General features: G+C 39.4%; 1 protein-coding gene across 1 annotated transcript; it reads left to right on the forward strand.

Annotated features, from left to right (window-relative positions):
* The first annotated feature begins 3775 nt into the window (after window positions 1-3775).
* Window positions 3776-5026, forward strand: LOC108552424 (piggyBac transposable element-derived protein 4-like). The gene has a single exon (XM_017906957.1). It carries the CDS (start codon window positions 3791-3793, stop codon window positions 5024-5026), a length of 1236 nt encoding a protein of 411 aa, XP_017762446.1. The 5' UTR covers window positions 3776-3790.
* Window positions 5027-17193: the final 12167 nt, after the last annotated feature.

The following is a 17193-nucleotide window of genomic DNA, read 5'->3' on the forward strand; positions in this document are numbered from 1 at the left end:
TATCAGTGAAATTGATGTTTATCCTGCAAGAAAACGGAAAATGCAAAGAAAAATTTTAGCGAGTGATAGCGAGGACGATACCATGTCATCTGTATTGCACTTAGAAAAACATCGGGAAGACCGGAAAGATGGGAGAAAGAAAAGATGTACTCGCCGAATTAGTAGTTCAGAATCCGAAACTGAAAGCGTTTGCCATATGCAAGACAACCAGTAACGTGCTCAAGATCACAAAATTCTGAATATATTTCGACTACGGAAAACTTGGAACCAGAAGCACATAATTTTAATGAAGAAAATTCCGGATGTAAAATTTTTATTAATTCTAACAGAAAAATCTTAGATTATTTCGAAAATATTATTTACCGAAGGTTTAGTGGGACACATTGTGAAATGTACAAATGAATACTGCAAGAGTATTACTACGTCCAATCTCAGGGCAAGAAAAGATATATGAAAAATCTTGTCTCGACGTCACCACGAGTGAAACGTATCGTTTTTTTTGCAACTGCGTTGTTAATGGCACGTGTCAAGAAACTTAGATACGCTGACTACTGGTCCACTGATTGTCTGATAGCTACCGAAAGTTTTTGCAAAATAATGCCGCGTGGCCGACACATAGATATTATTAACTTTCTATGTTTTTACGATTCAAATATAGCCAACACTCGTGATCCTCTACATAAAATACATCCAATTATTGATCAACTTCAAAGATCTTTTAGCAGATTTTTTTATTCATTTCACAATCTTTGTATAGATGAAAGCTTAATGTTATTTAAAGGTCGGTTATCAATTAAGCAATTCATTCCTGTTAAACGAAACAGATTCGGCATAAAGCCTTTTGTATTATGCGACTGGTTGACAGGCTACATTTTAAATTTTATTGTATATACAGGAAAAACCACAATTTCTAATGGACAGCCCAAGGACGATTTAGGAAAATCAGGAAGTGTCGTTATGACACTCTTATAACCATATCTTGAACAAGGCCATACCGTATTTGTCGATAAATGGTATGCAAACCACGCTTTATTTACAAAATTACAAAATCATAAAACAAATGCTTGCGGAACGGTAAAAAAGAAACCGTAAAAGTATGCCCATAATTTCCGGTTATTTAAAAAGAGGCGAGATATCATTCCGTTCGTGCAACAATTTATTAGCGTTAAAATGGCATGACAAACGAGACGTTTGGATGGTAATAACTTGCCATTCGGCAGACATCGTTGAAACAACTAAGATAGATTATCGTACCGGATTGACAATACAAAAACCGACCTGCTTCGTTGATTATAATACCAATATGGGCGCCGTTGACAAAATTGATATGGTTTTAAAATCGGTTGAACGTATTCGTAAAAGTTTAAAATGGTACACAAAATACTTTCTCCACATGCTAGACATGGTTGTGTGGAATGCATATTTTTTATACCAATCAGCAACTGCGACAAAATTACCCTTTGTCAAATTTCATTTAACACTTGTAAGACAATTATTGCAAAAATATGGGTAAACAAAAATCAGATATGAGATATTTAGTTACACGACATAGTAATAATCCTGAAAGAGTTACCGAAAGACACAAAAAAAAAATCATGTTCGAAAATGTGTCGTCTGCAGTAAACACGGAAAAAGACGTGAGTCGAGGTACTATTGATCACAATGTGATGTTGGCTTATGTGTGGTTCCGTGCTTTCAACTATATCATACCAAAGTTGATTATTAATATTGTGTTCGGCTTTAGATACTTTAGTAATTTCGTTATATTGTATTAAAAAATATTATATAAACATTATAATATAATATTTAAAAAATTAAGTTATGATTATAAATTTTTATATTTTACAAAGTAAAATGATATTACTAAATATACTAAATATCATTGTAAAATTTAGAGAACAAGAAACGACTTCTAATTACTTCGTAGCATTCCGTACCTCAGTGGCAACTACTCAATAATGCGCTCCGTTCACAGTTAACATATTTTGTCACAAGCGCTCCGTAGCGAAAGGGTTAAAGGCGGCAGGAACTATATTTTATACTTATACGCCAAAATCTGGGAAGTCACAAACAATATTAATGATAGGTCTGAACAATACCTACAGCAAGGAAGAAATCTTAAAAGAATTAAAGGCACAAAATATTCGTGACGGTCCCTTCTTAAAAATTTCCGAATTCGTAACTAAGAATTCAATTGCGAAGGATACCTCACTTGCAATATTTTTAACACAAATATCACCCAAGAGTAATTTAAGTAACGTTCTCAAAATAAAATACATTCACCACCAAATAATCAATTGGGAGGAGCTAAAAAACAAAAAAATTACCCAGTGTCAGAAATGTCAACACACGACACGAAACAGTTTGTACCGTTGCGTCAAATACAACAGACACCACGAACCAGGATTGTGCAAGATTTAAAAAACAGATAAATTAGAAAAAGAAACAATATACCGTGTATATTGCAAAAAATACGGACACACTGCATCATATAGAGTATGTCCAATGTTTATTATATTAAACTTAAACTGCGAGTTCAAAACAACAAAGAGAAAGTAGAAAATAGAATTATAAGAATAGCCAAAAAAGTTAACCCCAACATTTCATACTCATCGCTAGTTAAAAATTCAAACATCAACGAAAATGAAAATGTAATCACTGCTGCTGGTAAACCTAACAACATGTATAATAACCTTTTCGTCCTCGAACAAGGTTACGGTCTTCCACCAGCCAGGTCTTTAGGGTCAGAATAATTCAACATCGGAATTTTCCTACCCATGCCTTCTGCGTGTTTGAAAACTTTTACTTTTATTACGAATTCTCGTGTCGCTGAACACGAGAAATCCATGAAAACCGTAATTTAATGAAATTAGGCGACGGCGCTTAAGACTTGGCTGACCCGAGAACTCCACATGGTCCGCACACGTTGGGAACTTCATAAATAGCCGATTGGGTCACCATCGCGCGGGTGGACCTCGCGTACCTCAGCTTCACGGAGAGGGTTCCCTCCACCACCGTCATCGTGGAGGACCTTCCCTTCCTTCAAGGTGACCGATATGCGGACCAAGAGAATGCTCTTGGACCAACTAGCCAATAACATTTGGCGAGTTTCCGATTTTTCCTAACCCCGATCTTAAGAAAATCAAGCACAGTTCTAAACGAAATCTCAACGGGAACAGTTCGAGCCTGCCAATTGAGACCTCCAAGAGTCTAAGCGTCGTTATGGCCAAGAGATTGAGCCGTACCTGACGTACATGGATAGAGTGCTTGAGTTTTTGTCCATGGTAAGCATGTCTTGTTTATAATGGATGCGAATGCGGTCTCACCCTTATGGTTCGGTGTGGGTGGTGGTCACAGTGTGATGAAGAAAATGCGTGGAAGAGGGCTTGAGGAATGGGTGTTGGCTAAAGGAATGGTCGTGCTGAATGAACCGAGCGAGTAGTTTACTTTTTCTGGTGTGAATGGACAGAGTGACTGTTCATTCCCTACAGACATTTTCATTTCACAGACCCTTACAACACCCCAACCATCACCCAATCTAATCCTCAATAAAGACGCAAATCCTCCATAAATAAATAAATAATTAACTCGCATCCTTTGAACCTCTACCTCCATCCAAAAAAAATTGATAACAAAATTTGATAACAAACTGTGGTAAATACTTGTTACGGAAACAAATCGCTTCGCATATCAGACAATGCTCGACGAGTATAAAAGCCGGAAAGTGGACGACAACTGGTATCCTGTTACCTTAGATGAAGTAAAGGCCTACTGTGCACTACATATTTTGATGAGTCAACTAAAAAAATCAAATATCCAACTGTATTGGTCTACAAGAGCAGCAGTAGTAGAAACGCCAATATTAAGAAAAACAATGCCTTTAAAGAGATTCCGGCAGATTTCGAGATTTTTACATTTTTTGCATAATGAAACTGCTGATGGTAGTGACCGACTTCGAAAGGTAAGACCTATCATCAACCTGTGGAATGAAAAATTTAAAGAAATTTACACACCCAATGAATATGTCAGCATAGACGAATCCTTGATGAAATATAAAGGACGTTTAGCATACAAACAATTCAATCCGTCGAAAAGAACTCGATTTGGATTAAAAATTTACAAATTGTGCGAGGCAAGTACCGGTTTCTGTCATGGATTTAAAATATATACCGGTCAGGACAAAATTGATTCAAATGACAGTGCGTCGGAGAACGTTGTGACGGAGTTGTCAAAATCTATAATAAACAAGGGATATACTTTGTTTCTGAACAACTGGTACTCTTCACCCGACCTATTTTTAAAATTACACAAGAAAAAGACAAATGTTATCGGGACGGTACGCAAGAATAGGAAAAATGTGCCAAAGGACATTCAAAAGCGTATTTTGAAGAAAGGAGAATGTGTATGTAGGTGTTGCAATAATTTGATAGCTCTGATGAGATGGAAGGACAGGCGCGACGTGTATATGATGATATCAACAAAGCACGAAAGTGTAGAGAGGGTTGAGCAATCAGACAAACAATTGCAGAAAGTAACGAAGCCTAAACGTATCGTGGAATATAACAAGGGTATGGGTGCAATTGACCACCAAGATCAGATGTTATCCTGTTTCCTAATCATGAGAAAAGTTATCAAAGGATACCGAAAGCTATTCTTTTACATGTCATATATGGCTTTGTTCAACACCTATATTATGCATAAAATAATGCGCAGTCGAAAAAGCGAGAGTTATGTTCACTACCATGTAAACATAGCAGAGGTAATTTTGCAAAATGTCCAATTACCGGACTACAAAACGCGTAGGAAATCTATATCAATTGAACCTCTACGACTCCGAGCACAATATTGGGCTCATTTCCCAAAAACTATCGATTCGACGCCTCGAAAGAAGCACCCAACAAGGATTTGCGAAGTTTGTTACAAACATAAAATACGAAGCGAAACGAAGTGGGAATGCGCGAAATGTAAACTAGCATTACATCTGCCAGAGTGTTCTAGGAAGTTTCATACCATGAAGGTTTTTTAGATTTGTAAGTATTTTCTTATTAAATATTGACTCAAGGTGAACATTTATTATAATTGAATTTTTTGTTTACAATATGCTATTTATTCTTAGGCGTGGTATTATTACATTCCTCGGGACAAAACCTCATTTGAAGATGATTTCTATTGAAGTGTTGTTTATTTGTGAAATATAATTTTGAATTTGTCATTTATTACAAAATATAATATATTTATAATATCTACAAAAGAAAAAAGGGTTAAAGTTTACTTCCACAACAGCAGTTTCGCGCAAAACTGGCTATATCACAGGCATTTACGTTTCGGCTCGTATTGTGACTGTTCTCGAACATCAGTCCGGCTTGTTTACCACGCGTTGACGCCTAACACTTGGGCCCAAGTTTCGTCGAGCTCAATGGCACGGGAAGGTGTTAAGACTGTTAATATGATATATAATTATTTTTAAATTAAACTAATCGTTAAAAAAGTAGCACGTGTTTTCCTTTACCTGTCAATTTGACAGGTGTCCTTAGAAATAGGTATATAGATAGCAACCGTAAACCTAGTGTTAAGACATCTCGTGTATTTGAATAGACTCATTTGCAGGGAGGATGCTTATCACAGCTTAACCATGATCCAAAAATTATGAATGTGATTGGATCGAAGAAGATATTGAGATACTTGAGGGACACAATGGAATATTGCCTTGAACATGGGATAGAAACAGAAACCTAAGAAATGAAATGCGAATGTGAAAATTACTAAAAATGAAGATAAAGAATTAATTTAAATAAATAATTGGAGGTGAATAGACAATAAATAAATTAAATGAATTATGCGGGAAAAAATAAATAAATACGTTACTTTAAGCGGCTTAAGTTACGTTGTACAAGTTATAATGGCTGAGGAGCAACTGGCGTGTCCTTCGACCGCTAAGTACCTAAATGAAGCGAGACAAACTGGACATGCACAGCCATTTGCTCGCTCGATTGCGTGACTGCTGCACTCATAGGTATAGATTGGTTGGACATTGATCTCACACTGAGATCACTGGCTAAGTGGCAGCAGGTTCAGACTGTTGAAAACCATGAGAGGAACTGCCTTTGTAGATGCAATGGCTGATAGGATGAAAAAATATGCGTGTCATTCGGTCAGGTTATGTAAATGACCTTGGCATGCTCGGCTGAGGAAGTCGAGCAGCCGGCGGCACCGGCCCCGTCGGGCCGTGCTCCCAGTGTTAGATGCCAGGGCACGCAGCGGCAGCCGGCACACGTTCCGTTTGACGCAGGTGCTCACCGGGTACGGATGTCTCGGGGAGTATCTAGGTCGGATAGGGCGTGAGCGTTCGATGCAGTGTCATCATTGCGGGGAAGGGCGGGACACGGTGCAGCACACGCTGGAGGAATGTCTAGCGTGGGCTCGCCAGCGCCGTGTCCTTTGTCGCGTTGTGGTGAGGGGTCTCTGACTTTCCGCCATCGCCCAGAAGATGGTGGAAAGCGCGAGCGCGTGGCGTGTGGTGGCTTCCGTCCGCGAGGGGGTTATATTACAGAAGGAGGCCGCAGAGAAAGTCTGCAAGCGCCTGCGTAGCGCGGGCACCTCGTCCGTAGGGCGGTGCCACCGGGCGCCGCGCACCACGCCGGAGGAGACAACGCGTTAGGCTTTGCGTGCATCCCTGCGCCTATGGCCGGAGGGACAGTCTCTCACCTTCGTTGTAACCTGGGTCAGGGAGACAACGGGCAGGTGGGACCATCGTGTGGGTTTTAATGGGTACAAATCCCATATTACCACGCCCCCTCCCGTAGAGGGTCCGGGTATCTTCTTCAAGATTTCCCCCACGAGAAAAAAAAGAAAGAAAAGGTAATTAACCTTATGAAACCTGGTTCGGAACACCGTGGATGAGTAAGCCGCTTGAAGAGGACAAGAACGGTGATAAGACTTGGGACTTGGTCAAATGGTAGACCAATTTGGTAAGGTCTACAAGGGCTTTCCATGCATTGCTCTGAACGAGTCATTGATCTTACCGAGGCCAAACGGAAATTCCCGAGCTCAACCGATTTTCCAATGATTCTCGAACCTTTTATAATTGTTATTACATAGTTTATTGTGAATATATGCTTTGTATAATTTGCAATAATAATATATAAAGTAACTTACGTATGTACAATTATTTTCCCATATAAAGAAACCATTTACTTCCTCGTAACATTTTTTGACATATATGTGTTTAAAACAACTTTTTAAATTCAAATAAAGTCGAATAGTAGCTATAATTGATATTAATCAGAGGAATCTTCTATAACCCATGCCCAAAACTTATATCAAAATAAGCTGAAATTCGAATTTTAAACAAATTTTACGAATTTACATAACTTACATATACATATTATACATCTAAGGTGTTTCCACGCTCATTTAATCGTGCACTCATAGAAATTTGTAAAAATATGTTAAATAAAGGTGGTCATAATGCTCATGCTTCAATTAAAAGATGTATGGAAGACTGCAAGCACACGCCGCAATCAAATATAAGGATAGATGCAATAGAAACACAACCCTCAGTCCAATTACAATCAAATCAAGGACATTGATCAAGATAATCAGCTATTATACAGTTAATTCCTAACCAGAGATGACAGTCAGATTTCGAAAATCACAAGGCAGTTATAAAAAAGTAGAGCACACAATAGACCAATCCACATACCGAAATTAATTGATAAGAAACTACTGGATTGCGACAACCCTCTCCAATCAGTAAACCCATCAAGTCAATTACACGAAGATTTAATTTTAACAATCAACAAGCTAAAAGATCTAAGAAATCAACTAGAGGAGTCAAAATCAATGCAAAAAGAAGCCAATAAAACTAGTGTCAACCAATCGCCTAATATACATGGTCGATGTCTGTCTTCGACAAATTTGAAGTATCGCACAACGCTTCAAGGAAAAGGAGACGAAGACTCCTCTTCCCTCGATAGTCGACTCCTGAAGAGAAATAGCAGTGTAACCGAAATGGACCTCCACTCTGCAACAATAAGAAAAAAAGGCATCCCTCTACAGCAGCAATGTGGGAGCGCAAAAGCCAATATCAACGAAGCAGCCCCCCTTAAACATGTTTAATCACTCGCCTAAAGAAACCGTATACACTATCAAACAAGCAAATATTATCCTGCTCGATCCAGCTACCGCCTCATCAGCCTTTTACCCAATATTAGTAAGGTATTTGAAACAATCATCAATAAAGCTCTCTGGAAACAACGTGAACTACTCAATATCATCTCCGACTGCCGTTTTGGCTTCGGATTCAGACACTTCACATTCCACGCCATAAATAAATTTACATGAGACATGTGTTCGGCCAGGTATGGCTTGATGAGTTATTTTTCAAATTAATTAAAAAGAACTTCTCGATTCACTCAACAAAAATGCTATGGCACATGACTGTCACGCCACAGACAACGAGAACAAATCTCCTGAATCCTTCAAAACTTAAAACGGACTGCAACAAGGAGCAGTTAACTCTCCCCACCTATTTAATATTTTTACTAGTGACCTCCTAAATTTATGGTCCGTTACCTAGGTATTCACCTGGTGTTCCGTCGCGAAACAAGAAAGACACGAGAATCCCTGAAACCCCTAATTTAACGAAATTAGGCGATGGCTCTTAAGACTTGGCTTGTAATAGGCCTGAGGGCTCCACGTGGTCCGAACCTTCCCTTCCTTCAAGGTGACCGATTTGCGGACCAAGGGAGCGGTCCTTGGTCAAATCAGCTAATAATATCTGGCGAGCTCCCGATTTCTCCTAAGACCGATCTTAGGAAACGCGAGTCCTCTTCGAATTGTCGAATAGTCGTCAAATAGTTCCAATCGAATCGACAACGAAATCAGTTCTCTACGAAACGCCGAATAGAGAATCTTAGAGATCATCATTATCGAGATCATCAAGAGTCTAATTCCTCTCGCGTTGTACAAGAGCCTATCGTTCGACGCCAGCCGTGACATTCCTTTTGTTCGTGCAAACTGAAGCAGTTGCTCCATATTAATTTGGCGGGCAACATTACGTGATCGCAAGACGGTCTTACAACCCGTCGAACCCCACAGAATTCACTCGCGAAGCGACGCGACATTTTTTGGTCCATCGAGCCGGATAGTGACCTGTGGCGCGAGACACCTGAACTTCAAACAAAATTATAACGAACATATCACTCAGTTAAGCAAAGCCAAGAACGCGTTCCAGGCAAACAAAAGATTATTCTATTCTAAAAACTTACGCGTAAAACAGTTAAAATATTATGCTATAAAATATTGATAAGATTGATCACATTGATCACAAACGGTTGCCAAATATGGTTCAACATCTGCGCTTCCACCATAGAAAAGATCAAAGTTTCTTAACGATAGTGCCTGAGAGCATGTCTGGGTAAATATAGAACACCCAAATGCAATTTTACCAAACTCATCAACAATCATAATCTATACGGAGAAGCACAAGTAATCACAAATGACCTATTCGTACTTAAATTAATTAGAAACCACTGGTACAATCTAGATAGAAACTTGACAAACTCATTAGTGGCTCACTACTTGTACCCAAATCCGCTTTATTTTGAACTTACCAGACATACAGGCTATACACCACCCGAGTAGTTTACCTATCTGAATAAAGGGAGCTTTATTCAAAACAAAAGCAATAGCCCATTAATCTATTATTTCAATAGGACAATAACCAACAAAAAAATTAAATACAACCCAAACATTGCGCCGGACGATTATAATCTAAAAATGTACAAATTAACTTCTTTAGACGTAAGAGATAATCCGGGATATAACACGAAGAAGTATTGGTAGCATGAATAAAGTATAAACCACCATATGTGGTCTAGTATCTAAATAATTAACGTAAATAAATTGTAATTGAAGTCAAATTCTGAAAATACTGTCAATAAACGGTCCTCCACAGTATAGTGGTTAGTATCCCATTCTTGCCTAGACTTTCGAGGGTGACGATCCTCCTCCACAGTTCAAGCCCTTACCGAAGCGAGAATACCTGCACTATACCCAGGGTGAAAACATTCTTGTGTAGTGATACATGTTCAAGAAATAGACAGTACAGCAAGCATACAAGGGAATAATCCCTTAGCCACGGCGGATAATAATTTAATAATAACATCAAGGAATGACATAAACAGTGGATGTGATATAGACAAAGAGATAGAAATAATTAAAGAAAAAGGATTATCAGAAAAGCGGATAAATAAAATAAATGCCCGCATAAACAACACCATTAACAGAAAAAGACGATAGCAGTAAAACCAGTGCCTAACCTAATAGCGAAAAGGAAATCATTAGTATCACTACCACTGAAGCTGTCCATTATGGCGCCAACAAAAAAGCCACCAGCCACCAGCCAAACACCAGAAACAAGCGGGAAATCCGCATCGCCGAAATACGATGATTTGTTGCAAAACCGGTAATCGGGTAAGTAACGCCAGGCCTCCTCCTATAATGATCTTCGACTTGACATGTAGAAAGACATGTTGAAATTATCTCACAAGTCAGTAAAGACTTACACGAAGCGACTAACAAACAATAAGCACCTTTTACACCTCACTTCGAACCTGGCGCACAAGTTAGCATGCGACCTCTTAAAAAAAATTTAATTCTTATCGTACACGTCGAAAAGTACGCGAAACCTATCGACGTTGCTAAAAGATCTAGATGGGGAATTCGAACCGGAAACAGTCTCAATCGAACTTCGCTCAAGAAACGTGCCAAATATACAATTCGAAGCCGTGAAAAAATTTGAGACGAGGAAGTCGATCCTGGAAGGGAGAAAGCTTTCGATATATATAGTGCATCTGTCTCCCGACAGCAAGGTAGACAATTTAAAACAGATCAAGGTCGTACTACACTCCCTAATCCATTGGGAAAAAATAGTAAAAAGAGATCGAGTTCAATGTAAAAGGTGCCAAAGAATAGACCATATCGCCTTGAATTGCAACCTAGAATACAGGTGTGTGAAATTTAACGTTCCACACAACCCAGGAGGGTGCACGCGTATTGATACGACCATTGACAGGCCATACTAAGTCAACTGCAAAAGCTTTGGACATCCTGCTTCTTATAGGGGCTGTCCAAGGCTTCAGGAATTGAAGCAGAAAAGAGAGGAAAAAAAACAGGCAATTAAAATAGAGAGAGAACGAAAACAAGAATTAATAAACAAGTCAACCCGCAATTTCTTACAGCGCTGTGCTATCGGGAAGACAGACACGGAGACTCAGACAGAAAGGCAAACAAACCCTGACATGGAAAGCAACCAACAACCACAAAACAACGCAACAGACACAATTAATGCGACGTTACTAGAAGAAATCAGACAAATGACGAACACGATAAGTAATCAGATCGCGCGCATAGCAGAAAGCCTCCAGATAAATACGAATAAAATCAATTTCTTAGCAGAATCCCTCGGAATTGACTTCTAATGGCTACTCCCGCAATAGCACAACCAATTACCGCTAACAAACTTTCACTGACACGACTCAACATAATACAAATTAATGTAAACTCAATCATAAACGAAAGATGTGCCTCTCTCCTGGATTGTCCGAATAACCGTAAACCAGACATGTTACTCTGCGAAACGAAATTGAATCCTCCACACAGAACTGTATTCGAGAATTACAATTTCGTAAGAAGCGATAGGTCTAATGCTAAAGAAGTTAGCGGAACGGGAATCGTCATAATAAAAACATTAAATTCAGACACGTTTGCTTAGACCACGAAACGACAAACAAAAGCTTCGAATCGACAGTTATAGAAATAAAGCTTCAAGAAGCAGCTAAGCTATTCATAATCGCAGGGTATGCGACGAAAGTGGTGATGTAGTCTAACGGCGACACTTGAAAGTTCATATGCTGTAGGTCCGGAGTTCAATTCCCGCCCACAACTGATTTCTCGGCCCGTCAGAGCCGTGCTCCCTGTGCTGGACGCCTGGGTGCGCAGCGACAGCCGGTACACGTTCCAGATGACACAATATCTCACCGGACACGGTTGTTTCGGGGAGTTCCTGGGTCGGCTGGGACGTGAGAGGCATGCGTGTGAGTCGGAGATGTTCGGAGGGATGAATGTCGCGACCCGTCACCGCGTGCGTGCTCTATGTGAGGTCGAGGTGCGATTTCCCGTCGCGCCGGGAGGGAATCTTAGGGATGCGTCGCGGGGGCGTCCTGGCAGTTGCGTCGCTGCGAAGACCAGGGCGCTCCGATACCGCGAGAGGATGGCCATCGTGGGGGTTTTAGTGGGTTTTCAAACCCCACATAACCCTGCCCCGCCCCCTCCCCCAGGGGGGTTGGGCATCTTTTCGAAGATTTCACCCACGTTAAAAAAAAAAGAAAAAAAAGAAGGGTATGCGACGAACAATTGTAAAAAGGAATTTATGTTAGAGTTTAAATCCCTTTTTGGACAATTGGAACTACATAAAAATAACCATTACTATATACTAGCCGGTGACCAGAATGCCAAACACGACTCTTGGGGTAACGTCATAAACAATAGCCGAGGTATATCGCTGAATAAGTAAAGCCTCGAAAACCAGGTCCCTTACAGACATTCCGATCATAGAACAGCAGTGCCATCCTATCCGAAAAGTAGGACCTTCATAGACCTCTGCTTAGCGGACAGTCGCATTGTATTCCACGAGACACTCAGCCACCACACCCTAGAACTCGTTCGAATATGATAGCGACCATCCAGCAGTGTTGATAGAAATATCGATACCCTCGAAGGGTACGATAGAAATAGAGGAATCAGTCATCCCGGACCGATACAATTTCCATAAAGCCGACTGGACTAAATTTGCAAAATACTTAACAAAGACTGACATCCCGGATATTCCTAACAACAGAAATCTAAACATAGGAGAGATAAACATCCTCCTCGACAAATTAAACCGCAATATTACCAGCGCAATAGACTTTACTATCCCACGCATAACAAACAGCAACGCGACGGACAAATACCTCACTCCTCGATTCAAACAGTTGCGCAGACAAAAATGTCAGATCATCACGCGACTCAACAGACTCACGAGCCTCGAATCGTACATAAGAAGAAACGATACGGCAATAGCAGCACCTAAAGATTCCCTTAAAAAAGTCAGATACGATATCAAGAAAGTTTTCCACGATTCGGTGAACACCTACTGGAAAAACAAGATCTCCAGTATATCACCGCGTCAATCGTCGAAATTTTTTCCGGCCATCAATAGTATATTCCGACCGAAAGAGGCAAGCAACATAGGAACCCTAAAAATTCCTATGGCGAACGCACACCTCCTTCGGCATGCAAACGTACGATTCGACACTCGTCACGCAGACCCCCGACAAGACATCTGTGTTACGGAGACGGAAGACAAACTAAACGTTCTAGGTAATCACTTCGAGACAGTCCACACGAAAAACTTACACATGGGTAAAGAACAGCTTTCCCATATCATTGGACAGAAAACAGACAAATTTGGCTGGACGGTCTCTTCTTTAAACTCATAAAGAGAGGCTTCCCACCGCACCTTGTCAAAATGATCTGGGATGTGCTCCACGGTAAGAAGTTCTGAGTAACGGAAAACAATTGCTCGTCTACAAAAACCTTTGCGATTGAGAATGGCTTGCAACAAGGTACCGTCAACTCTCCCATCTTGTTTAGCATATATATAAATGACTTAACTCTGCATGTACGACCTAAATAACGAACCTGACACATTCGCGGTAGCTTTCGCAGACGACCTTTTAATTTATATAAAAGACAGCAGACCGTCAAAGTTAAAAACGCGATTGCAAGAAATTTTCGGAAGAACTCAAGATTACTTCCACACTTGGAAATTAAAAATTAATACTGAAAAATGCGAATTAATTCTATTCAGACCATACATATCACGACTCTCAAACGCGAACAACGACGTACGAACGCACACCAAACACTTTCAATTACACGACGGGAAAGATGATCGAATAAAGATAGCAAACAAACATGTTCGATACTTAGGCGTACATCTGGATTACAAACTAAACTTTATAAACCATGTCCAAACGCAAATCGAGAAAGCCCAAGAAGCATTCGCCAATCACAAGCGTCTGTTTTATTCGAAATTGCTAGACGCGAAAACAAAAATTATTTGTTATGAGACACTTGTAAAACCGATACTGACATACGGCTGCCCCGTATGGTTCAACGTAACGGCAAGTACAATAGAGAAGCTCAGCGGTTTTCGAGAGAAAATGCCTCAGAGCTTATCTAGGCAAATACCGGACTCCGGAGTCCAACTTCGCTAAATTAATTAGCAACACCAAACTTTACGGAAGCGCGGAAATAGTTAGAATAGATTTGTTCATGCTCAAATTGATCCGCAATCATTGGGTGAACATTAGATACGTAAAAAGTAATAGTCTAATAAACGGCTCCGTATACCCCAACCCACAGTACTTTGAAAAAACCCGGCAGACGGGATACACGCCGCCAGAAGCTTTCGTATACCTGGATGGTCAAGGGTACATACAGAACAGCGAAAATGTACCCTTGATGTATCAAGTGACTAGGAAAGCCGACAACACGGCAATCTTGTATAACACAGACGGCAATTATGACAATGCGTCGAAAATTAATACGAAACTATCGAAAATAGATCTGAAAGACTCGCACCGACAAAACATAAAAAAATATTGGTGGCTCGATTCGTGTTAATGCAACTTATGTATTGTTAAAGACTAATGTAAACATTCATGTATCAGTAAATAAACAAAGCCGGACAGAAGATCCTTGTTAGTATAGTGGTTAGTATCCCCGTCACGCGGGAGACCGGGGTTCGATTCCCCGACGGGGAGACGATTAATTCTTATTTTATTTTCCCCTCTTATCCTACTTCGTCATTTCAATTTTGTCTTTTGTAAGTTTCAGACTGCCATACTTATAAATACTGTAAACATGATCTTGTAATATCCTCTTCGTTTTAATCATTATTTTGCCGAATATGGCGCATCGTGCAGCAGCTGTTGGTCTATTGATTATTAAATTGATATATCAGCTATTGATTAAATTTATGATGTTCATATTCCATTAGGCACTGATAAAGCCCTTAATGATAATATTAGTAGCAATATAAACATCAATTTTCGCGTTTGTAATGACGCTAAATAAACTTTTTTGGAACTAAACGATAAATAGTATCATGAAAATTTCGTTTCAATTTTCGGTCAATCCACCTAAAGCAGACACATATAAAACGTAGACATATATAATATTGACCGTTCGACTTTTCTATAGAAGCGGTTCCATGCTGATTAGCATAGATTAGACAGTCACATAAAGTCGTTATATAATATATTTGCCGATGTATTACGGGTCGCAAGATCGCAAATTGGTTTTGACATATTTACGTTGAAAAATAATTTGTTTTAACACGTTCCGTGCCGAGCTATTTTTACCCGACATGATCTCCAGGCCATTTGTTGTTTTGGTTAAAAATTGATATATTATCACACAATATGTTAATACATCATCAATCCATAAGTAATTAGTTTGTTTAGAGCAGTTATCACTCCATGTACCATTTATGGCTTTAAAAAAGTCAACCATTACATGTGATTAATAATTATAGTATATATTACAATTAAACAAATTTATATGCTTCGTTATATATACTGCATTTTGTACAATGCCTCCTTCTTTTAGTGGAAATATATATTTTACAGAATTAAGCTTGTCGTAAAGTATATTTTCAGCGCATTAAATAATTATGTCTGCGTATCACGGAACGTGTTAATATTTATGTCATTATGAAATGTTTCGTTGCCAATGTACCACGGTCCACAAATTGCTGCTCTCAGTACTCAGTTTTGTACAAACTGGGTTATGTCAATATTTGACTGTTTAGCACAGCCCCATAGTTGCACTCATTAAGTCCAGTTGGAATTAAAGTAACCTTATTTATTAACAGACCATTGGAGAAAGATAAAGCTGATCAGTAGCCAATAAACCAATACCATCTGCGTAACTTTAAATCTAATTCTGCCCGTTCAACTGCCAAACTGTCATTCAGGTAAGTCTTCTGTACAAGTGTATTACCAAATATTTTGCTTTATCGGCTATAGGAATAGTTGTGTCATCATTGAAATTGGAATTTCTGGTACACGACGATATATAAATACTGTGTCAATTTACTTGCATTAATCTTTAATTTCCATTTGTTTGTAAGTATTTTACAACCGTACTTGAATCTTCGTGTATTGTCACAGCTGCTATGTTATCCGCAAATGTTGTTCCGCTTCAGTCTATGGAAGATCGGCTGCTTAATTAAAACGACGCCTTGAGGGGCATCAACCAGCCAGGCCTTCTTGATACTTGTGTAGCTTCCACTGTACTTAACATTGCAATGACATTCCGAGAAGTATGACTCGGGAAACTTGTACAAACGATGTGGTAAATTAACATTCAGTTTGAAGAGTAGTCACGAGTGACATACTTGGGCGAGTTCCTGGTCAACATCCATAAAAGTTGCAGAGTTGAAACCTTTTATTCTTCAAAAATATTTCCAGGGCATCGACTACGCCATGCAATTGTTCCCATGCTGTTCCATGTTTCGGTTTCGAACAAAATTGGTGCGCAAGAATGATATCTTTGTGATTTATGATTGATAATAGCCTCTCCCAAATTCCTTTTTCTAGCAATTTTGAAGGAATCGGCAGTGAGGATATAGGCCGATAAGAAGCAGCTCCTTGTGATGATTCTACGGATCTAGATATTACTATAATTTCTGCAAATTTTCATTGGACGGGAAAATACTTCAATCCAGTAACTGCATTACATATTTGGTCTACTGCGATTATAGCATTTTGGGGTAACCCTTTAAAAGCAGTTTGGCGGTTATGCAATCGTATCCTGGAACTTCCTTATTATTTCGATTAATCTCGGTTTTGATTTCTGGTGGTGCGATATACTTAATAGGATTACACACCAGCGTTGTGGAAATCAGGCATTCTGTTGTGGTCGTAAATTGTTAAATGCTAAAGTTCATCCAACGATACGAGATACCGAATGAGACGACTGTACGTGAAGAGTACGTTATCAGATCAGGGTCGACTTCACAATAGCCGGACCCAATGATTACGTTCATCTTTTTTCGAAACAGTGCAACAGTGCGAACTT

Source organism: Eufriesea mexicana, unplaced genomic scaffold (assembly GCF_001483705.2).
Source record: "Eufriesea mexicana isolate 0111107269 unplaced genomic scaffold, ASM148370v2 scaffold6723, whole genome shotgun sequence".
Taxonomy (NCBI): Eukaryota; Metazoa; Arthropoda; class Insecta; order Hymenoptera; family Apidae; genus Eufriesea; species Eufriesea mexicana.

What these genes read in the sequence shown, in the direction of transcription:
- LOC108552424 (XM_017906957.1), top strand. Translation starts at nt 3,791, where the DNA reads ATGAGTCAACTAAAAAAATCAAATATCCAACTGTATTGGTCTACAAGA.